This window comes from Aphelocoma coerulescens, chromosome 1 (assembly GCF_041296385.1).
Source record: "Aphelocoma coerulescens isolate FSJ_1873_10779 chromosome 1, UR_Acoe_1.0, whole genome shotgun sequence".
Taxonomy (NCBI): Eukaryota; Metazoa; Chordata; class Aves; order Passeriformes; family Corvidae; genus Aphelocoma; species Aphelocoma coerulescens.
Window position 1 is genome coordinate 21,814,028 of NC_091013.1, and position 24,335 is coordinate 21,838,362.

The following is a 24,335-nucleotide window of genomic DNA, read 5'->3' on the forward strand; positions in this document are numbered from 1 at the left end:
GCTGAAAATTTGTTTTAATAACAATTGCACTGTTTTTCAGAGTCAAAAAATCATTTTCAACTAAAAATACTACAAGCAATCCACCATTCAGTATTATAAAGCTATCAGTATCATCCTCTATGGGTGAAAGCAATAACTTTGAACTTTTATATAACATTTATGCATCAAAATTATGTTTGATTATTACACATAATCAGACAATAGAGAAATCAGACAATAAAACTATTATATCATATGGAGCACTTGATGCAGATATATATATTTAAAAAGAATTGTTTTAGCTTCTAATTTAGATATGCTGCATAAAATGGAGAGGGATATGCTACAGCACAGCAAATTCCATTTTTATATCAATGCCTTAAAATACACAGTCTACATACAACAGACAGGAATTGCATTTTTCTGCAAAACAACTTAACCATGTCTGAGACAAAAAGGTAACAGCTGATCAAGAGCAAACAGCAATGTAGTTGCAACAAATTCCCATTTGTGAGACTGAAGTTTGGGATAATTTGAGAGATGAAGTAGAGAAAGTGCATGAAAGTGCCTCCATGACCAGCTGTGGGATAAAGTGAACTTAGACCCTGATGGAACTAAAGGATTTGCAGTTCTAAGACACTGTGGTCACTAAGAACTAAGGAGTCCTAATTTTAATGTTTCCCAGAGCATTCTAGAACTAGAGAAAAGTGCATTCAAAAGAAATTCCAGAGTTTTGAGACACCATTTTCAGAGATGTCCTGGGGTGACTGTATGATACTGTATTCCCTATCGTCTGCCCTATGCCAGACATGAACCCTGTGCCTTTCTGTACCTTTAAGATAGAGGGGGGAGAGCCAGTGGAATTTGTTTGGCGCTGTGTTCAAAACACAGATAAGCTCACTGGCTTCTCCTGCTCAGCACCTCCACTTCTGCAGCAGGGAAGAGACCTACATTCCTTTTGCTTTCTAGCTCGTTTCTTGTTCATTAGCTAAAGTACAGAGCCCTGGGACTTTGGCTTCTTCTTCTCTTCTGGAACTGTTCAGAACACCAGATCATCAGAACTTCCCTGGGAGGCCTTTCCACCGAGGCCTGGAGGGACCCACACCAAACCCCAGCTCCGGAGAGAGAAAGCCCCACCCACAAAGGACTGAAATCTACCCAGGTTCTCTCCATAGTGAGAGGTTTTATTACCTAGCATTATCCTTTTCTTCTCGTGACTGCATGCACTTTTGCTTGTTAAATAAATAGGGCTTTTTAAACTTTCCTCTGAGGAAAATTCTCTCTGAACTTGGGTGGTGGAGGGGTGGTTGTAACCTGCCTTCTATCAGAGAACGTTCATTTCGGACATTCCTTTGAATTTGTCTCAAACTGGGACAAGAGAATAAGTAATTCTTCACTCAGGTAGATTTATTTACTCACACCTTCTTGCCTAAAATTTCAGCCTTATGCTTTTGTAGTGCTAAAGTCAAAATCTTCATGAAACCATTTATACTTTATTAATCCCTCTCTCTAATTAACTTTGTGCTTATGTATCATGGTACAGTTTTAGCAGCTCCACTAAATGATTAATTAGTTCTTCCCATGCTGGCTTTTGGAAGATAATAAAGTATTTAGAGCTTGGCATTGGGTAGGGATGGGAGGGGAACTTGGTTAAAAAAAAAAAAAAAAAGAATCAACTAAAACCTTCCAAAATTGCAGTTTTGTGAAGAGCTAAAGTGAAGAATTCAAACTGGAATTATCAACAACACAGTAAATCAAGAGACTCGTTTTAAGCTCAAACTATAAACCTTTGCTGACTAAGTAGTTTTGCTTTTAAGGATATGAACTAATGCTAAGGTAATTACAAGCTTTTAGGAGTGAGATTCAGTCTCCATTTGTCACCAAACAGGACCATACAGAAAGATAAGACTTACAGAATGAAAAGCTGCCTGTAAAATATCCTACGACCTTGAAGAGAGCCCAGACAATATAATTAAGATAATCTTGAAGATTCTATGGAGTCTTGAAGCCTCTACTCTTCTCACTGAGCAAGTGAGATGATTGAAATCTTGCTTCTATGATATAATAGCATTTAAAAATTAATGTCTAACAGACAGGTAACAGGTTGTACATGAAAAATTAGCACACACTTGGTAATGACAAAATTATCTTAAGGGTAACTAATATTTCTTAATACTAAAAGGGTCACCCTTTCTTTATTGCACCAGTGCTAATTCTAGGTGCTAAATTATCATGATCTTTATTGAGGTTTTATGGTCTTGTTGACTTTTAATGTTGTGAGTGAACCATGATTTCTAACTTCCCCTTTGTACTTTGAATGCTAGAAACCTATTTTGCTTTAAAATATCAATCTTGAAGAGGACTGAGTGAGTCTCAGAAATGTTTGTCTTAGAGTCCCACAACCATGAGACCATAAAATTCTCCTGAATATGAGTGAACTGCATCTGAAGACTTATTTCCAATAAATTTGGGGGTAAAACTTTGAATAAATCTGAAAAATGTCACAATGTGTAGGGACTTATTCTATACAATTTCACCTAATTTGCATTGCTACTAGGAGGTTATTGAAAGAGCTAAGATAAAAAACTATACATGAAATGTAGTCTCTTTCGTTTCAAAAAGCTTTCATACATATCCACCACAAAACTTCTGTACTAAGAACAACAAAAGAAGTAACAAATTATAGAAAGCTGTGTGGTGTTTTGCTGTGGTATTTTTAACCCCTTACTTCTAGTTTTAGGAAACTATGGATGCCTTAAGAAAAGATACTTGAAAAATGAAATGTGTTATGCACCCTCTGATATTTTGAGACCCCATAAAATTGTCTGAAAGCAATAGAAAGATCACTCTTTTTACTGAAATGTGAGCTTTTTTTCAGGCTGAGAACAGTTTCACTGATTATTGAGTAATTCTGGTTGTGTTCTCTGTCCAAAGTACTGATCAGTACTTAAATTTAGAAGCAACTACATGGTACAGAGTGCACATCATCCACAGATGCACACTGGCCTCCACCACAGTATTGCCCAAGTGCACCTAGCCTGCAACCATTCACTGTTTTCTTCTACATTTATTTCTTTGGCATTTCATGGCAGGGTCTTTTATGGCATACTGGGAAGTCACCTTGCTCTTGACAGTCAAGTTTCCAGGGAATTTCACTAATAAACAGATACTTTGCTTTATTTTCTAAGAGTAATAATATGATGTTAGAGGCTGTGGCACACAAAATACTCCATGTGGGCTGTGCATGCATTAACTACTTCCCTTGAAGAACATTGCCTAAGACAACATATGCCATTTGAATCTGATTTTAAAATTAGGATGAATCAGCGCTATGTTCTGAATGTAACATGCAAAATGCTGCAGGCTCAAATCCAACATTGAACTAAAGATATTTTTGGAAGTGTAATGCTCTAGATATTGTTAAAGGCTCTTTTTTAATGGTATTTGGAATGATGAAATTAATTTTTGAAAGTTGCAGTGCATTTTTACCTAGTCTTCTATGTGGCTGTTGTTATTCATACTTGTTTTAACTACTGCTAAATTTATAAGTAAATTAAAAATATTAGACAGTTGCTCTAACTCAGATAACTTTTTCTATTTAAGTGTTAGCTGTAGAGCAGAGAGGAAAAATCTGTTAAATTTTTTTTTTTGTAAAATTTTTGTTTTTCTTTGTCACAAGTGCATGACAAAATATCTGACAGCAAACGATTAAAGCTAAAGTTTAAATAGCACTGAGTTATCTACTTTAAATGCCTTTGTCTTTATATGATCACTGAAACCCGTCAACCTCTCCATGTTCACTAAAAACATTGCTAATTTAGGTCAGGATATTTTGAATTCAATAGAGCAGTATGTTACAGTTTCTATTTTTCTATGAAGAAAAAGTATTCTGATCTGATCACTGAAAGTCTGTGTGTATAATGTCACTGTCAAAGGACATTTACCATGGTCTTTCACTGGGGGAACACCCCTCTAAAAACAAAAGCATTCCTGCATCAATTTTACTACAACTAAAGAAAAAGTTTATTCCTTCTAGCTAGAAATCTAAAATTTTTGTGATAATAGGAAAGTTTTACTCCTTTAAATGTTTATTCTTTCTGTTTTATCCTTTCTCATCTGTTATTTTCTGAGAAAAGATATGAGGTTGGTGTGATAAGATTTGACAAAAAAAATTTATGTTCCTTTGAAAGAAAACAAAATGTTTCCTTGACAGCAGTGAAAATCACATGGTAGTATCTCTCCTTTGAAGATGTTGTGCAAAAGAAGAAAGTTGTGGATCAAGCTTCTATTACATTTACCTTCCTTTGTACTGTTAAGCAATGAAAGCAACTATAACTGTTGGCATTCTCAGGGCCAATGCGAGTCTTTACTAATCTGTAACAACATCTTCTAAGTCCTTTGTTCCCCACAGAGAAGGCAAATAAACCATAAATGGAAAAAGTTCCTCAGGGAAGCAAGCAAAAACAATAAGAAAAAGTTAGGCAAAGGTATGGGTTCTGCCAATGGGTCTACTGTGTGTGACAAGCACATCCCACATCTTACATGTGAAGCTACCTTAGCATTCATTCACCTTATGGTAAAGAACACACTGAAAAATTTCCCCTCTTATTACTAAGAAAGTAATAAAAAAGAAGCTTATGAGGCTTTAAAGAATGAATGGCTTGAAATTTCTTGTTTATATTTAGAAAGTAGAAGCAATATTAAGAGAGATCTTTAAATAACAAGTACTTAGGAAAAACTCTTATACTTTCTAATTCAGAGAAAACAGAATTATTCATTTACTTTGTGGACGTCTGGATAATTATATTTTTTAGATGAACTAAGATAACCAAACAAGGAATGACAGGCATTTTCAAACAGAAGTGTTCTAGCACCACATAACACTCCAAAATCTCCCTTATATACAAATTAATGCATTTCTGTTTGCTAGAGACAACCACTAGATTCACCTACCCTCACACTGAGAACTTGACTGTAGAAAAAACATTTCAAGCTGGTTCTAGACCTTTATAGAAGTTTTCCAGTTTCTGTTACTTGTCTTAACTCCAACTACTGTGTTTTTCCTCTCAGTACAATATTGTGCTCACAAGCCACTATTTTAAACATATGAATTCATTTTACAGTTTTTAACTATTAACACTGAATGTGATATTACAAAAAATTAAGCTAAGAATGGCACCATAAATAATACAAACCCTCTTAATTTATAAGGTAACTCTTACTACCTCTTAAGGCATACATAGCATTGGGCTTTTGAGAGGCAAGGAAAAGGGAAAGGTATTCCGCATATTTAATTTCTTCAGAAACAGGTCTTATTTTAACTCAATTTCACAAGAAAGGTTGCACTTAACCAAACCAGAAGTCATTACAAAATGACCCTTCTGAGCAGATTTTTCATGCTTTGTCCTCTCTTTATTTTGACTCTAATGCCTTTAGTCAAACTAAATCTTGAGGAACCGCTTAAAAACCCCAAAACACTATTTTGTAAATTTATCCTACAAATCCAGTCTGAAAACTACAAACTAAAATATTTCTCTCTCATTCACTTTTTGTTTTTTTTTAACCTTTAACAGCTGAAAATGTAGAAAAAGGCTAAATTCATGACTAGGAAGAGCCTATAACCCCTATCCATAGAACAAAATATGTCTCATGAAATACTGTTGGATGCTGGAAAACATTGCAACAGCCAGGAATCAGAGTAGCTATGAATTCTGTGATATTACAGAAAAAATCCCTAGTTGGTGAATTTGACTGAAATAATTTCAGTAATTGAGGAAGATCACAACGTTCAAGAAACTCAGTATAAACACTAATTGAAATGTATCTTATTTATTAAGTAAGGCAAAGTGGGAAATTTCTATATAAAGCTTTCCAGTGAATTTCTAGTGTCTTTAAAAGTCATTATATTTGTGAGATAATTTGGCTATGCAGTCTAGTCTGCTTCAATTGAACCTGCCATAGGAAACCTCCTTTTCTTTTGTTCATTGAATGACATATTCCACTAAATAACTAAATTAATTTTGAAATAGAAATTTCAAGTCTAGTAAAGTCACTCTAGCATTTATCAGAAACATTAGTATATTTTTATTAGTAGTACCAAAATACTGTGAAGAAAATTATTTCTTTATAATGCAGACTGTATTACATTATATTTCCCAATGTTTATCACACAGCATTACAATATATTTCCTCCTTATCAAATCAAAATTTTGCACACAATCAGTGCAATCTGAAAGATTCAGTTTCATTCAACTGTAGATTTGCTCTGTATCTCATTAATTCTCCCCTTATAATTGAGTTGTCATAGCAAAACATTTTTAATAGTACTGATTCATACGTCAGTAATATTCTGGAGACAGTGCTCTTGGTAGTTTTTTAGTACTCAGCTATGCTAAATTATAATGTTAGCAAATACAAAAGTACTGGTCAACTTGCTCAAGCATAAGAACATGGGATCAGACTTAAAACAGGCCAAAGCATCATCTGACATACACCACAGAAAGCAACACAAAATTTTGGGTGGCTCAGCTCAAGAAAGTAAAGGCATCTGTTTTATTTTCAATATAAATGCTTAATGATTAAAAAAATTACTTAATGCTTTAAAAAAACTAGGTAACTACACCTTACTAGGAAGAAAAAAAATGTAGTGTTTTTTTTCTAAAGGTGTTGGTTTTATATATTGGTACTTCTATGGTATACCAGGGAGCTGTGGAAAAAATATTGATAATGGGAAATCACTGTACTTTTTGGACAGTTTTAGCATGTCTTCCCCTCTGTATTTTTAACAGCTAAATTAATTAAAAATATTTATAAGGGTTCAAAATAACAGGAAATCATCCTTTAAGGACTAGGACTATATGTCTTGGCTGTTTCCAAGGCACTTATAGCAAGTTGGACTCAATGGTCCTTGTGGGTCCCTTCCAACTCAGCTTATTCTGTACTTCTGTGATTCTGTGAAGTATCAGCATGCACAAATCTGTGAGAGTGAAAGAAAATTGCCTGATATTTCATTCTATTTTTTTTTTTTAAATTCAGAATGTGAAGAATTATGTGCATTATTTTCTACCATCAGGTAAAATATGAGTCAAAGTGACATGAAGAAAAAATGGTGTTAGCTTATTTCTGTGGCTGAGAAAGAGGAGGAAAATAGAAAAAAAAAGAGAGATTGTTTTCCTCATGATGCTCTAGAAAGCACAAGGTTGAAATTCTGAAGACTTGTTTGAGAAGATCACTGCATAGCACACATCCTCTAAATGCTCCTTCAAAGGACTGATGAAGGGGAAAGTACATTGTGAATGCCATAACTGACCTAACTAATATAACTTAATGAAGATGTGTATTGATTTGGTTATGAGGAGCTCTTAGCCTCTAAATATACAAATGCAAAATGGTAATTGTTCACTCTGAAGTTTCTGACCTTCCCTGAATGATGTGAGAAACATGCCTGCTTAAGTCAGACTAGAATCTTGCAAGCAAGGGAAAGATGTGCAACTACCAAGAATTTAACATACACTACATTTACCTGTTTCATATATATAACCTAAGAGTCAAAAATTAAACCAAAAAAAGGGAGTTTGGACTGAAGCACAGTGCAAATCTAACAATGGCAAAGATTAAGCTACTAAGGGAACTGTGGGGTGATGGAGTTAAAAAGGGACCAAATAGCTAAGCAGAATTTTGCTTCCCTCACAATTCTTGGTATATGCATTTTTCCTGAGGATCAAAGCTAAACCGAAACTTTGAATGTCTAGAAAAAAATAGTGAAATATGCAAGCTGTAGCTGACATGCAAACTGAGGCTTCCCAGAAAATAAATATAATAAGAAATCTGATGATATATGCATTAATAAGTGCATATACACAATATATGTACCTTTACCTTGTACTTGAATCAATAAATACATAAATCTTATTTTCCTGGGTTGCAAGCTTTCACTTCTAAGCTGTTGTTGCTTTGTTCTTCAAAAAGTGCATCTTTGAAATTAATAGAAATTACATGTTTAATGAAGGAATGAGCAGTCTAGTTGGACAATTGGGTTCTTCTTAGAAAGGCCCGTTACCAGAGAAGTGTAGAAGATGCTGAACATGGCTGAGGGTTTTCATCCCACACTGTCATGGTTTCTTTCACTGAGCCTCAGGTGGAGTGGGAGGCAGAGCTGCTCTACTGATCTGCAGGTAGAATGTTTTTACAGAATTCCAAAGTAGCTGTAGTTACCCTAGTTAACTATGCAGCACATATCAAGAGGAACACAAGTTTTTTCTGGTCTAAAAGATCATTTACAATACACAAAAAGAGAAAACTATTGGTGACATTTTTTTCCAGAGTTTTCATATTTTTTTGATAAGGAATATCTCTTCAAGACTCTCCTTAAGATTATTAAGTATCTTCTTCTGACAGGAGGAAGCACTGCTGGGACAGCTGACTCCAGCTGACCCAACACATATCCTAGACCAAATGGCATCATGCTCAGCACAGAAAGCTGCAGAAACAAGAAGGAAGGGGGGATATTCAAAGTGATGACATTTGTTTTCCCAAGTCACCACTATGTGTGATGGAGCCCAGCTTTCCCGGAAATGGCTGAACACCTGCCTGCTAATGGGAAATAATGAATGAATTCCTTGTTTTGCTTTGCTGACACATGTGGCTTTTTCTTTATCTATTAAACTGTCTTTATTTCAACCCATGAGTATTCTCACCTTCTCACTTCTACCCTTCCAATTCTCTTCTCCATCCCACCATGTTAAAGTGGCTCTGTCAGGCTGTTTCTACCTGGAATTAAACCACCACAACCTTCTGTAGAAAAGCCAGCCCACTGTTATGAAAATGTTATTACCAGGTCCTGAGTGGGCTTTATCATTTGAATGCCTTGGAGAAAGGAAGACACACTCTATATTGCTGTTGCTCATCAAGTAAATACAATAGACTAGCCCCTCATTCTTGCTCCCATTCATTTCCCATCACATTCCCCTTCACTGAATAGCAAAGATGACTCTTTCCTCAGACAAGGGATATATCACCTTGTAAAGGTGTACGTTTGAGAAAAACAGCTTCTCTGACTGTGAGAAGCTCTGCCTACTTCTCTCATCGTGATGCAGAATAATTTCATCCAACACCAGATACAAAATGCTCCTAGATCTGATTGCTTTGTTCTTCCTTATGATTATTTATTCCTTATGATTTATTTATTATTTATTAGAGCAAGACAGAGGCACAGTAGTGGTAAATAAATATTATATGTAATATTTTCCCTTTTCCTAGTTTAAAGTCCAAGACAGGTAGAGAGTCGGCCTACAGACGATCAAGAAGACAAAGTTTCCAAATACTTTAAGTTTGCATACTATTAAACAAGTCCTTTCCCAAAACACTTAAATAAAAAATTTCTAAGGCAAAGCTTGTCTTGGATCATCTTTTTGAAGCTGTAACACAAGTCATCACTTTCAATGTCAACTGAGATGGGACTAATATGTGTTTAACTTCATTCAGCACAGAGATTTTTATAGAAAGGGAAATATGCTTTGGTTAATGTGGAAGGTGCTACCAGAAACAGTGAGCTGTTAGTTAAAAAAGAGCAAATCAGTGAGAAATGCTTTTTTCCTTGGCCTACAAAGTAGAATTATGTCATTCATAAAAAGCATGAAATGGGACTCTATAATACTATATTCATTCATTGGATAATTATGACTTTGACTCAGTGATTCTTCTATGTTTTGCTATCTGAATAATAAAAATGGCCAGGCTGACATCATACTTGCGCTGTTATTCAGCAAACCATCCTATTACCTGTGCATTTTTAGGACAATGTAAGAGTCAGCCTTGACTACTTTATTTTGTTGCACAGACTCTCTCTCAGGAAGGTTTAAAAAAAGGACAGTTTCGGATACCATAGATCTCAGAATTGCATTGATATTTAACATTAATGCATAATAACAAAATAACGTCACACAGTGAAATGGCGAATAGGCATGCAATAGCAAAGAGAAAAGTTAAAGAGAAAGAAAAAGGCTAGATATTTTAAACAATTTTTTTATTACTATAGCCCAAGGCTTCCTCCTGATTCTTTTCAAGCTGCAATAAAAATTATATTAAATATTTAAAATGTGAACAGGCAAGTTTACTTACTGTTTCCTGGATGCCAGCGCACTGCATTTAAATATGCATTGCAGTAATGGAAGAGAAATTCATGCTTAGATCGAGTAACTTTTCCTTGAAGTAAAGGTAGCAGATCATGTCCATCAATAATCCTGAGTAAGAAAGCATTTCAAAATCAGAAAAATAACTCAAACCTCACTTTCCTGAGAAGATATTATAACTCTGCACATCTGCTGCCTAAAATCCCCAAATCTGAACAGCCACCTCCAACTGGTCAATTGAGAGAAAAACCTTCAGGTGCTCTTCCCTTCGATTTTTACATTAGCTAAGGAAACAATTTTACATTTATGTCATTAGGAATAGTTGTTCCCTCAACTTTTTTTTTTTTTCCCCTTTAAATGAGAAAGTGAATGGACGTAAATGAATAAATTGCTACAACAGAGTCCTTCACATTTACCTGCTTAAGTTTTTGGGAGTAGTCTGGCTGAAGTACCCTAAAACTAGAAAAAATATGCTGTTCTGTGCTAGAATCCTCAGAAGTAGTGGTAATATCTCTGTCCAGCATATTACGCATATCAGAATTTAAGACAGAAGTGGTCATTTCAAATTTGAAAATTAACTGTTTAAATATGCATTTACCAACTACACACACGCATACACATAAATATGTATAAATTCTCTAAATGCTGCTGGACAACTTTGATCATGCTTTGAAGGAGTCAGTCAATTTACATAAAAACTGACTTATAAAATAAGCAAGGCTTTTAACAGTTTCCCTAAATTAAACCTTTGAATTGCTGACATCAGCTGGCAGGGGAGAAATCACAATCTGCATTTTTGACCTGGTATGGATTACAAATTTTTCAATAATTTTTATAGGAAATTACTTTTTGCTGATATACAGATCAGCAAGTAATTCTTTCTTCAGCATTTTGAGCAACATCCCATTAAAACTTTTTGAAACTTACAAAAAGATTTAAAAGGTCTATGTTAATTTTCATTACCTTTACATACATGACCATTTCATTAGCATTATATAAAACATTTTTTACTTTAGTTTAACTACTGCAAGACAGGTACTACTTTTTAAGTCGCATGTGTTAATTAAATTCTTGTCAGCAACTGTATGCAACAATCCATTCAGAGTAGCACTTTTCTCAAAGGATGGGTAGGAAAACTTCCTGTAATTCCAAAAGCTACCTTGTCTGATAACTGCTTTCTGGGTTAATCCCTATCTGTGGGGGTCTGTTGAAAAGAGTCTTTCCCACTTTCAGTTTTTCATGTTTTCTTGCCTGAGTAACAGACTCTTGTATTGCAAGCTTGCTTATTAACAGATGCATATCTATTGAACACTTTCTGCTCTACAGCCTGCCCGTTGATGGGGAAAAAGGCATCTCCAGTACTCTAGCACCCCTACAACTGCTGGATTCAGAGGAATATACTAGACTTTTCTTTCCAACGACTAATTTCTTCAACTAGGAGCATCTCTTCCATTCCTCTTTAAACTGCTCCCTCACAGTGACAGAACACTAATTATATTAATTTTTCTTATTTCTCAGGAAGAATTCAGTGGAGCTATAAGAATTCAGCTACTGGATCAAAAATACTTCACGCTAGTCCATGACCTAAGATGTAGTAGTACTTGTGGCATCAGTCTACACAGAAGAATCACAGTGGAGTAACCTGCAAGTGGAAGTTATGCAAGTATATTTGGATTTCTATAAAAGAGATCAAAGGAAACATCAGTACTTAGTATTCACTCAAGCAATATGAAAACAAAATGCATAAGATCTGCCACATTAAGAACAATCAGAACTTCTGATATTCGACAGAATTACTGCTTGTAGAGCATCTCTCAGGACCAACCTGACTAATTTTTCATGTCTTAGACTTGTCCTGCCCTGCCCTTTCCTTCAAACACTCAATGAATAATCATTAGCAGAGTGACTGCTCACCACTGGTCTTCCCCATGTGGATTCTTGATGCTTTGTGCTCAAAAGCTGTTTGTGAGTCACACACATGTTCAAAGCGTATGTGTATCGACAGGGTTCTCCACTTACTGGATTTGGATAGCAACAGCATTTAGAAAGAGGCACCTTGCCACTGAGACTGTGTATGTCTCAAACAAGACAAAGCCTGGGGATATACCAGTGTCAGGAAAGCATCTTTTGAATTGTAGAAGTCCAGTGGCTTTTCTTATCAGGCTGCAAAACTCTGTATGGGATCATTTTCACTAAGTTGGTACAGAGAAAAAAAAAACCAAACCAAACCAAACCAAAAAAACCCAAACAAAACTGTGAGAAAAGCCTAGCTGGCATTTTGATGTGTTTTATTATATTAAGCAGGTCAAGGATGAGATCATGAAGTTTAAAGTAATTTACACTTATAGTTTCTTATTCCAACATATTCACTCATGCAGAACAGAACCTTTTTTGATACATTCATTTTTGCCTTTAGTAAGTAATTCCAAGTTTGATTTGACAGTACATTGCTCTGATGGTATTCTGTTATCTTTTTGGTGGTTGGTGCTTGTTCTGCAAGTTAATCTGTATTTACATACAACATTTCTGTAAAATACTATCAGTATTTCAATATGAAAAGAGACAACATAATATTGCAAGTATAAAACCTAGTTTCTTATTTACATTCTGACTCAATAGATATCACCAGAGTGTACAAAACACTCATGACACTTTCTCTAAGACAGAGATGACTACAGAGCATACCTGTCAGAGGGTAACTGTGCATCTGCAAGTTTGACAATGGTAGGAAATATATCCATGTTACTCGTTGGCTCATCAATATAGGCACCAGCCTGTACCACTCCAGGCCAACGGAGAAGACCTGGCACACGAATACCTCCTTCCCAGTTCGTTGATTTTCCACCTGAAAAATTAGTTTTGTTTGCTGAGAAATCAATTTCTTCTTAGATAATGCCACCCCGTAAGATTCAATTTCCAAATATTAAACATTTTGTCTAGCTAGAATCTCTACATGAGATGTATTAGCCTTGTTCTTAATTTTCTAGATTTTTGACCTACAGTAGTACTTTCTCACAGTAAATTTACTAATATGTATTAGAGAGAGCTTATAAGATGCATTTAAATGACACAAAAATAAGTAGTTGTAGGAGATTAAAAAGCACTTCATTGGAATCTTCACATAGAAATTGGTCTAGATAGTGTGCCCCACAGCCATGTGAACCTACAACCAAAATACAGGAATCAAAAAAAAATTGAGTTATACCTAGATATCTGAGGTATGGACCCAGAGAAAGTTCATGATTTTTTATTAAAAATGGTGCTTAATGACTTTATATAGAAGAAAGTACTAATTTAAGTATATTACTGAATTCTCCAATTCAGTGCATTAGAAAGAAATTCCCTTCAGTGATGATAACTTTCAGGATGTTGTGAAGAACTTTTTGTCTTCTAAACCAACACAGTTGCATTAAATGCACTATCAACTGATTGCATGCAACACTTCATTGCAGTCATTTATTGTTTCTACAAGATCCATCACTGCACAGTCCTCCCAACATCTTTGCAGCAGGGCAATGGGTTTATTTTATGACAGCATGGCTACCATTACTTAATAAATAATTGACACGACTCTGTAGGGACGGGCATCACAAATGCTATTACCAAGGGCCCGCACAGTCGTGACTGTGTAGAGCACTTCAGGGTGACCTTTGAAATTAATACATCACTTGAAAAAGAAACCTCTGTTAAACAGATGGGGTTTTGATGTGGTTAAGCATGGTCAGGGCCATTTACAAGTAAGTTGAGATTGTTTTATACATTTGAAACTTCTGGAAAAAGAGGAATATGTGGGTTGGGCTCCTTCCATTAAATGAATCAAATAGCAATTCATGGTTCAGCCAAAACTCCTATTGGCCTATTTTTTCCTGTATCTCCCTTTTCAAGTAAAAAAAAAGAACAAAAGAAAAAATATTACAACAAAGTACTTCAACAGTTCTGTTTCCTCAGCATCTTAAACATCCAAAACACCTCATAGATGTCAATATCTTTGGTGTTCACCCCAGGCCTTGTTGTAACTGCTGCCTATTTTACTGACTCCTTGATGATCTTTTCCATTTCAGCAAAGGGGGTTAAGAATCCACCTGGTTTTATACAGGTTTTTCACTGTTCATAAAGGTAAATAGTAACTTCAAGACAGACAACTCTTTTGTGCATAAATTTACCTTTTCCTTTTCTTGTGACTGAAAGACCATTAACTCATGATTCTTTGTTATATCAGATTTTTGCTTAATTTTTTCATGGGCTTTATCAGAATTCATAATATTGAATAGTCAGGGACACATCTAGTCTGACGTCAGAAAACTTAGACTATCTAATATTCAGCCTTATGTCAAGTGACAATACTTGTTTTAAGTTTTTTTTTTTTGAAAACAGAGCCAAGATCTCAAGAGGACTGTCTGTCTTCTGGAACACAGTTAAAAGTATACTGTCATCACTGAGTTAAATGTAATTCCATTCTTATGATGAAGTGTGTGACTACCTATTCAAAAACTCAAGAATGAGATGCATGTACTATTTTTGTTTACATTATTGTAAAATATTAGTTTCAAAATACAAGTATAAAGAAAATGGAGATTTAAGTCCATAAACTGTTATTTGGTGAGACACAGAACACCTTTCACCTAGCAGAAGGAAGTTTTCACCTAAAAGTGTGTTGATTAGTTGTTAATGTTGTTGGGTCAAGATCAGTGTAAATGTCACTAGACTGTGTACATCTTCTATAGAAGAGATGATTCTACCCCTGTACAAAAGCCATTAAGTTTTCAAAGTTTGTTGGGAATTAGATGTTATGTAGCAGGAAAGATTAATATCCTGACTGAGCTATGGTGCATAGAAAATCCTGTTGAGCGGGAGTTGTTAAATCCAAATCAAAATTCAAGAAAAGCATAAGGCCATAAAATTACAGATATCCTCAAATTAACATACTTTCAGTGAACAGCTATGCCAGGGAGATGATTTAGTTCATGAGCCAGATCCTAATTCTGTGTACAAATGACAGCAGCTTTAGGGCTGAACAGCATCAACAGACAGACAACACCAGGAGTTGATCTATACCATAGGTAGCTTTAGGTATGATGTTCCTTTTATTTCTTTATGCCTGTCAGAACCTAGTAAGAGTGCTAGCTAGATAGGATGTTTAAATAAAGTCTCCTTATACTGTTGTCTCCTGTCTAATCTGAAGACAGAAAAAATTTCAAGGTAAGTGGTAAATCTGATTCCCACACATTGCAATTCTTAAAACCTAGATATTGTGTCGCTTTTACAGTGTTTAGGTTCACAGTACAATTTTCTTGAATAACGCAGAAGAGGTCAGAAAAGTTGCACAGTACCCAAGCACAAAGGAGCACTCCACAAACTCTGATGCCCTGCTGTAAGATAGAAGAAGCAACATGGATTCCACAGCAGGGCTCTTTCCTCACTTACATCTATGAAGAAGTGACTGCTGTTTTCTTTTCAAAAGGCTAATTGGAGCATAATTTTTTTACATCTCTGGAGACTGGGAATAGCAGGGAATCAGGGCAGGAATTACAGGTCATTGCAGAAGACTATCTTCTATTATCTATGCTTACATGGCGTTCATTTTTATTAGAACTGTGTTTAGTGACTAGAGGTGCTTAATACTATTATATGATTACAAATCCCTGGACATTTATCATCTTTAAAACTCTAGCTGTTAATTTTTGTTCAAGATATCTGCATTCCTTTTCCTTATAGAAAAAAAATCAAGGTTTTACTACTGATACTTGAAACATGTAGCAAACATCTAAATGACTAATAAAAAAAACCAAACAACAAATGTCATTATTTTGAAACAAAATCTCTTGATATTTAAGGATCTGGCTCATTAGTTTTGTATTTTGCTCAGACTTGACAACACAGGAATAGAGAAAAACCTGCAACCTAGTAGCCTGTATACCTTGCAGACTCTAGGCAACCTAGCTTTTTGTTATTTTTTTCACTTAAATTTGTCTAAAAATATTTTTTAAAATGTGTAAAACACACCAGGCTGTATTTTCCTGCATAGCTATCTACAATTTCTGAGTAGTTACACCTTTCAGTGTTATGTTCAACAATAGCCTACATCCACCTTTCCTGAAAAACCTGCAGGAGCAGGCAAAATGCAGACATAACTCTCTGCAGTCATCCACAACATGACATCAAATTTCCATTTTGACCTCATTTCAAATCTTAGCTAAAAGAATACATCTTTTTTTTTTCCTCCCTCTGGTTTAAATTGACAGCTATTACCTAAGTCTGGCAATAGAGGTTTTACAAAGGATGATATACAAAGGGGAACTGTGCAGTAAATCGGTATTAACATTATGAATGATTAACGATGAAAACAATTTTAAATAGCTTTCTTAAATCACATGGATTATATACTACCCTTTCCTTCATATATTCTTTTAAAAAACAAAGCTTCTAAACCCAATTTATTCTCTTGAATGATAGAGAAATACAAAGAAATTAATTATTCTACCCATCTATATCAGATTTTATGCCACAAATATCAACAACCAAGACGGGTTACTATTGGTTACTTTATAAAATGGTCAAACCACAATTTATTTTCAATAGCAAATTTACTCTTTATTTTACTGATTTTTAACCCGTTTTATGTACTGTTTTTGTTAATTTTTAATCTGAGTTATTCTTGTACAGGTGAATGGAACAGACATGGCTCATTTTGCCATTTTTCATCTGACCTTTCTTCCAACCAAATGAAATGATCTCTGAGGATACCTTCTGTTTCAGTCAAAATAACAAGATGGGTTGATTATTTAAAAATCTGGATTACTTCAGAGAGAATATAAAAGTACAGTACATTTGAAAAGAAAGGGTCAACTACTGCTTTCTTTCAAGTCAAGAGTGAACTCCAACAAATATCACTAGATATGCCATAGCATGATTCCTGGGGCCAAAGTAATGGTCAGCCTGGTTTCTCTGTGGCTTACAGGAAGGAAAAGGTTTACTAGCAGCTCCAAGAAATGCTGCTGAACTAACTTATCACTGCAGTATATAAACTTGTATTACAGTAATACATTTTAATAAAATATTGGGTAATTGATTCCTCCATTTCTTGTTTTGGTCTCACAGATCTGTAGCAGATTTAAAATATAAGGGTCTAAGTCCTTAGGAAACATTAATTATTATTTTTTATGGATATTAACAAATAACTATGATAATACCTATTTCTAAGGCACAAAGCACTTAAAATTGATGTTCAGTTTGGCTTTATCAGTGTTTGGCTCCACTTCCATTACTTCCATTAACAGCAGAACTCACGGCCCAGCACGACAATAGCCAAGTGTCTGTACTGTGCTAAGTGCTTCACAAGTACAAAGACAGTGTTTCTAATGCAGGTCTGAGCTACAGGCAACATGTACATATCCAAAAGACAGTAAGAGATGTAAGGAGATTCAACAGAAAATCCCATATGTAACAAAATGGGATAGATGTCAACAAGTGATAGTGAGGGAGGACTTCTACTGTCTGCATATGTACCAGTGAAATACTACAGTGAGAAAAAGTGTAGAGAAAAGTTTTTACTGCCTTCATTGTTTACTGCTATAAATTGTGTGTGTGTATATATATATATATTTTATAGCACACTGAAGCTAATTCAAGAAATTACTCACTAAGAAACTAAATAAAAATTACCCCAAAATATTTAGATGCAAAATCTCAGGGTACCAAAGAAGAATATAATGGTTTCCTTCAAATCAGTCACCTTATGCTGGTTGTTAATATAGAGGAAATTCTATTCATTTACTTATTCTACTCATCTTATTTGAAAGTAGAAATCCAAAGTATTTGGAAAAACTAAACTTATTTCTGCTCCTAAAGGAAAGCTATGGTGACTAGCTCAAATGGACATGCTTCAATGAGGCAGCTAGTGAAAAACACCTAAAAAGAAGTCAGTGCAGGTATCCTGGAAATCATATACACAAGCAATACCTTAATGTTTCATACTTTCAACATATTATGGAACTGAAAAAAAAGCTGGAAAATTACATAGAAAGTTTTAAGAAGATACTTCAGTTACAGCTAATATTTTCCATATTTCAATATAAAATTGTTAATATTAATGTATTAAATTGCTAATATTGTTAATCTAATTAAAATATTAATAGTATCTTGTACAAATCCCAGGAGTACTTCATGAGTTCAGGTAAGAAGGCCTTCAGTTGTTGGTAAGAAATTCTTACTAAAATAGCCACTATTTTTTGTTTTAGAAGCTGTATCTAGATTTAAAACTTTGAAAGATCTTTGACAAAGACCTTTGGGAAAAGTTACTGGAACATTAATCATGGTTTAGGAGACAAAGGGTTATCATGAATCAAAATCTGACTAACAGTCAGGAAACAAAAAGAGAAAACAAACAGCCTGTCACCCTTTGCAAAAATACCCAAAACCAGTATTAAGGTACCTTGATGCTACTATATGTTAAGCCCCTTACTACTTTAGTATATTTACTTCAGTTTTGAATGGCAAGTAATTCACAGAGGAATATAACAAGGAATTAGAGACAGGTAAAAACTCATCAGGTAAAATTGATAAGAGAGTTGGAAGAGACAATTATCTTCTGAATTTTTCCTCTGCAAAGAGACACACCATAAAAGTATACAAAACAAATCTAAGCTAGGGAAGATATAAAAACTTTTCCCTCCTTTATCCTGTATCAGTTAGGAAATGTTATTAAATTTCAAGATATTCCATGAAATTTGCAACTGCCCCATTTCAAAGTAGTAAATGAAAGCACTGTGTTCTCATGGACAAGTGTTAGAGGCTATGCTCAGACTTTAGAAAGACTCAAAGTGGAAATCCATCTTTATATGATGAAAAATTATGTAATTAATAAAAAGAATCTTTGTAGAATCTAAATTGTCAGGATTCACATCTTAAACCAAGGTCATAATATCTAGGATTAGGAGGAGATCTTGGGGATTTTATTTACTACACAGATTGTGATCCTGATAATCTTCAGTAAAAGGCCGCTGGAAAGAGATTTTGACCCATCACTTCATTATTACTGTGTAACGTCCTCTGAGAAGGGATACTGCAGAGATAAACCAGACTGTGTCCAACTAAACACTATGTTAGCTGTAGTTTCTAATTTCAAGGGCTATCCAAATTTATGGTGAACTGTTCTGTAGTTAGAATCCAAAGTAGTAAAACCTTCAAATAGCAATTTCCCCTTTTTGCATTGAGTCTTGCAGCACTAGCTTAACTCTCCAAACCCCTCCTGAATTTTATTATTGGTGCTTATTTGGCTAGGTATCAAGAGAAATTAGTGAGTTAGAATTGTGGAGATTGATTGAGAGCTTTTGAATTTAGGGCAGAACCAATTATTGCTTAGTACACTGCTCGAGCTCTGACAAGAGGGTTAAGTGGCTTGATTCATATTTACATTCTTACAGCACTCAGATAGCTAGTGGAGATTGACTAGCAGAGACAGGGAGAGAGAAAGGATGTGTATGTCTCCCAGTTTTTTAAACTACACACCAGAGGAAGCAAATTCCTAGTGTATGCACACATAATTGCAAGCAACACAAAGATTGTCCTTTTCCTTTTTTAGGCACATTGCTATATCAGTGCCTGAGTCTCAGTGCTTCACAGGTCTGCTTCTCATTAACTCTGCCAGAGATGAACAGACACTTTTCATCACACATGACTTTTAATATGAATAAATTCCTATGTATGAAAATTGATAGTTATGCAATTAATTGACCATTTCCACTTCAGTCCTTTTGAAAATTATGCATAATATACCTGTTAAATTAAGGACTGATTTGGAGATGGAGCGAGTAGATGATAAAGCAGAATTCATTGTATTTTAAAATGTTCGAAGTATATTCAACTAATCACATGGGTCTCTTAATTTATTTTAATTTTATTAAGAATGTCTCTTATCAAATAATAATTTTGTTTCTTACATTGTGATTATTTTCTGACCCGTTGTATATTACATTTGCCAGCACAGCATAGGTGTTAACTGCAAAACACACAATTTTTACTTTTTTTCTGAAAAGAAGCCCCATTACTATCCAACTAAACCTATCAATCAGATTTTTTTATTAATCCAGGTAAGATCTATTTCAAATTTTTCTCTGCACTGTAAGTATGAATACAAAATTTTGCAAGGCTTGAGAGAAAAGACTCCATTTAATCAGAGTTCCTCAAGAAAACATATTCCCAAGAGTATTTTTTGCTTCCTCTCATTTATCCTGTACCTTATGCCTGGCACTCTAGAAGGCAAATATTTTTTAGAGTTTCTAAAACACCTCAGGCTGTGCCTACAGCTACAGATATGTAACCATATGGTTCCTTAATTACTTAAATCACTATGCAAGGCCTATGTGCTAATGTTCAAGACACATTTCACTCTGGTGTTAGCCCAAGGGGACCCATCTGATACACAGACCTCATGACTTTGGCGTTCCTTGTTTTTCTTGTGTACCATTTCCTTCGCAGCTCTCTTAAAATATAAGGGTCATTTCTCAGACAGATACCTACTGACTAAAAACTGTGGGGTCCTCTTGCTTGAAAACCTCACTGTATTGTTATTGCTTACTCTATATGCCTGTATTTTTTCCTTTTTGAAGTCTGCAGATGATATAAATTAGGCAAGAGTGGAAGGTAGTGTTACCATCCAAAGGGACCTTAATAGGCTTGGAGAAATGGGCCAAAAGGAACCCCATTAAGTTCAGCAAAGGAAATAACAAGTCCTGCATCTTCACAGCAGTAACCTCTAGCAAAGCAAAGGCTGGGCAGTAACTGTCTGGAAAGCAGCTCTGCACAGAGGGACTGCAGGGTTCTAATGAACCAGCTGAACATAAGCCAGCAATGTGCCCTTCTAGCAGTGAAGAACAACATCATTCTGGGCTGCATTAGGAAGAATGCTTCCAGCAAGTCTTGTTCTCTTCTCAGCCCTAGTGAGACATACATGGAGCACTGGGTCCAAGTGCAGGACTCCCCAGCAGGGACTTGGACATAGTGGAATGAGTTCAAAGGAAGGTGATGAATTATTAAGTAGGAGAGGATGAGAGAGATGTTTATCCTGGAGAAGAAAATGCTTAGCAGGATCTTACCATCTGTAGGGACACATGGTAAAGAGTGTACCTGAATAAAGAGGACAGTCAGACTCTTTTCATTGGGAGGCCACTGACAGGATAAGAGGCAATGGACACAAACTAAATCACAGAAAATTCCATTTAAACATAAGAAAATTTTTTTTATGGTGAGTGTGATCAAACACTAAAGAAAGTTGCCCAAGGATGCTGTGATGTTTCCATCACTGGAGATTTTCATAACTTGACTGGATACAATCCCGAGCATATAGCTGACCCTGCTGTGCAGGGGCTGGGACTGCAGACCTTGGGAGATGCCTTCCAGGCTCAACTGGATTTGTAGTTGATTTTGAGACTTTGTAGTTCTGCGATACCATATATAAAAAAAAAAGAAAAAAAATTCAGACCTAAGGACAATTTACTTATTTCTACAACTAGAAGCTTCAAGTTGGGTGAATGACTTTTTAAAAATTACTGGATTTCTTTGATCTTGACCCCTGAAATATGAGTGGAGAACATAGCACAGCCTCTACGTAGTGAAACAATGAAAAGAAATTAATCTCTCGTAAAGAGACAAGAAGACTCATTGAAATTCATTAAAAAGAATAAAAACAAACATTCTTCATTTCAATTAGATTGAAGATTTTGACCTTGGCCACATAGTACATTACAGTTTTGGTGCAAACCTAAGGAGATGCTTTCTTCTTGCATTTTTCAAGAACAATCAGAGAATATTCACCTTTATATATGCCATTGTATCCTCCATGGACTTCTCCAGCACTGGAGATTTCTTCAACATGAGCTCCTTGGTCAGATGTAAAGTATACAAGAGTTTTGTGACTCAGATTATGTTTCTTCAGCACATCCAAAACTTGCCCTAGGTATAAAAAAAAAAAAAAAACAAAAACCAAAAAAAACCAGCTTTGAGGTCTTTAGCACATATAAATATTTGTGTCCTTATGCCTTCTCAAGACCACTTTTCACATAAACTCTCTTATACACAGCACTTGGCCCATGCAGCACACAGTAGGGCACAATCACACAGGGCTTGTAGCAATCAGGACCATGACTCGATTGCTGCAGGGTTTCTTGAAGTACAGAATGAGAGGATTTGTGCACTTCAGAGAAAAGAGCTAATCCACAGAGAGCAAGTGACCTTTGGAAGCAGTTGCTCTCAATCAAGGAAACCCCTTAGCAAGAAGATTCAAGCCACTGAGGATATCTGAAAGAGTCTCAGCATGCAGAATAGATCTCACAGTTTGGGGGTAAAACCTTGATGCCTAGCAACCTATAGAGGCAGCAAGGCAAAAATCTCAGTGTGAGTGTTAGAGTAAAACAAAAAAAAAAGAAGTAAGAGAATATATGTAGCACCTTTGGAGTATGTGTGGTTTCATTGTCAAACCTAATAATTAGTCTTTAATAGCTCATCATATAGAAAAAAATCAACTAAACTCAAAATGTGCAAGGTAATTAACACACCCAGGTGCACACATTTAAAAGAAGTATCCACAGGGATATATGTTTTGTACCTCTAAGGCACCATGGACTCCTGTTTCATTTTCACAAAAGGCTCCTCACACTACTTTGTCACTGTGGACTGCAGTTATATAAATTACACTGAAACCTATTTTGACTGAATTCTTTCAAGTGTGTTTCTGTATGAATGAGAGTAAAGCTGCTCTTTGTAACTTGCTCCAGTGAATTTTATACTGATGAGGAATCTAAAATTATTTGTCCTGGAAAATGACCAAAGGTTAAGAATATAATTCTTCACATCAGCCTGACATTAGGGATCTAATGCCTGTCCTTTAGGGATCTCAGAGCATACAAAGATAATTCTGTCTTCACAACCATTTTATCTTTATTCTTTTAGTTAAGTACCAAGAATAGTTCAATTTGAATGTTAATTTTGATTTGCTAACCTGTCCACCATGTCATCTGATGCCCAATTATTGTGTCAAAGTGGATGAGATAAGAACTTTGAAATACAGAGCCTTGTAAATGGTTTTCAGGTCATTGTTTCTGTTGCTATGTTCTTTTTCTGGATAAGGAGTAACTACTTTACCTTATTGATACTATTTCTAGTTGTCTTTTAATGTTATATCATTCTAAAACTGCCTTTTTAAAAAGGTTGACTGTCTTCATTTTTCAAATGACTGGGTCATCAGCAGTTAAATTTAAGTGATACCTGTTGGTCTTGTTTGTAAACTAGGAGCAAAGAAGAAATGTAAGAGTAGGAGAATTTGTTTATGTAAATTTTGAAGCCTTGTGGGAGTTGAAATTTCCCAACAGAGCTGAGAAAATCTGTTACAGAGGCTGACATTTTAAAGTTTGTGGGTTGAGGGAAAATCATGCAGATCCATCTGACAAGCCATGCGCTTGCTGCATAAGGTGGACTTAGTGCCAGAAAAGAAAGAGGCCATTTCCCATTGGCTTCTGAAATTGTTTGGAGAACGTACTTGCTAAGTGATTACAATATCTCTTGGAAATGTGTCAATGCTGATAAAAAAGTGTAGTATAAAGATAAATTAGGACATTATGTGTAGGTATTCAGCCACATGACCTCCAGAATTCCCTCCCAACCTATATCAAGCTATATTTTATGACACTATGACAATAATAATAAATGGTATTGTGCAAAGAAATATATGTGCAGTGACGTGCACAACAGTATTTTTTTACATACACCATTTTCCGTGATGAAATTGAACTTTCAAATTCATCCTGTATATAAAACAAAATGAAAATAAAATGTGAGTTGCACTCAGTAAATCACATTAAATGATCTCTGGTGAACAAAGGCATTGGCAACCATTCAATAATGGCCATTTTGCTTTCCCAACTAATTTGGGAAAATAGGAGAAGCAATGAAAAGTGTCTTGATATCACAGATTATTAAACATAAAATTAAAAATTCATATTAAAATTAAATATAAGACATTATGATGACTTTTTTTTGGTAACAAGACTGAGTGACTTGATTTGCCCTGAAAAAAATATAAAATTCTGACACTCAAATGCTTCCCATTTTAGAAAAAAACCACCCAAATAAAATGCACAGAAATTTTCATCCAAACTTGTTAAACTCAATGGTAAAACTTCCATTTCCTTCAAAAGGACTTCTAAACACAAAGAAGATTGACTACATTAGGTT

At 35.1% G+C, this 24,335-nt stretch overlaps 1 protein-coding gene across 3 annotated transcripts in view; it reads right to left on the minus strand.

Annotated features, from left to right (window-relative positions):
• STS (steroid sulfatase) overlaps nt 1–24,335 on the minus strand; it is a 112,789-nt gene that overhangs the window by 33,282 nt on the left and 55,172 nt on the right. For all 3 annotated transcript variants that reach the window (XM_069003880.1, XM_069003887.1, XM_069003876.1), the window contains exons 7-9: nt 21,921–22,058; nt 12,795–12,954; nt 10,099–10,220 (exon numbers count right to left, since the gene is read on the minus strand). In XM_069003880.1, coding sequence (XP_068859981.1) covers nt 10,099–10,220; nt 12,795–12,954; nt 21,921–22,058 — 420 coding nt within the window. The remainder of the gene's footprint in view (nt 1–10,098; nt 10,221–12,794; nt 12,955–21,920; nt 22,059–24,335) is intronic.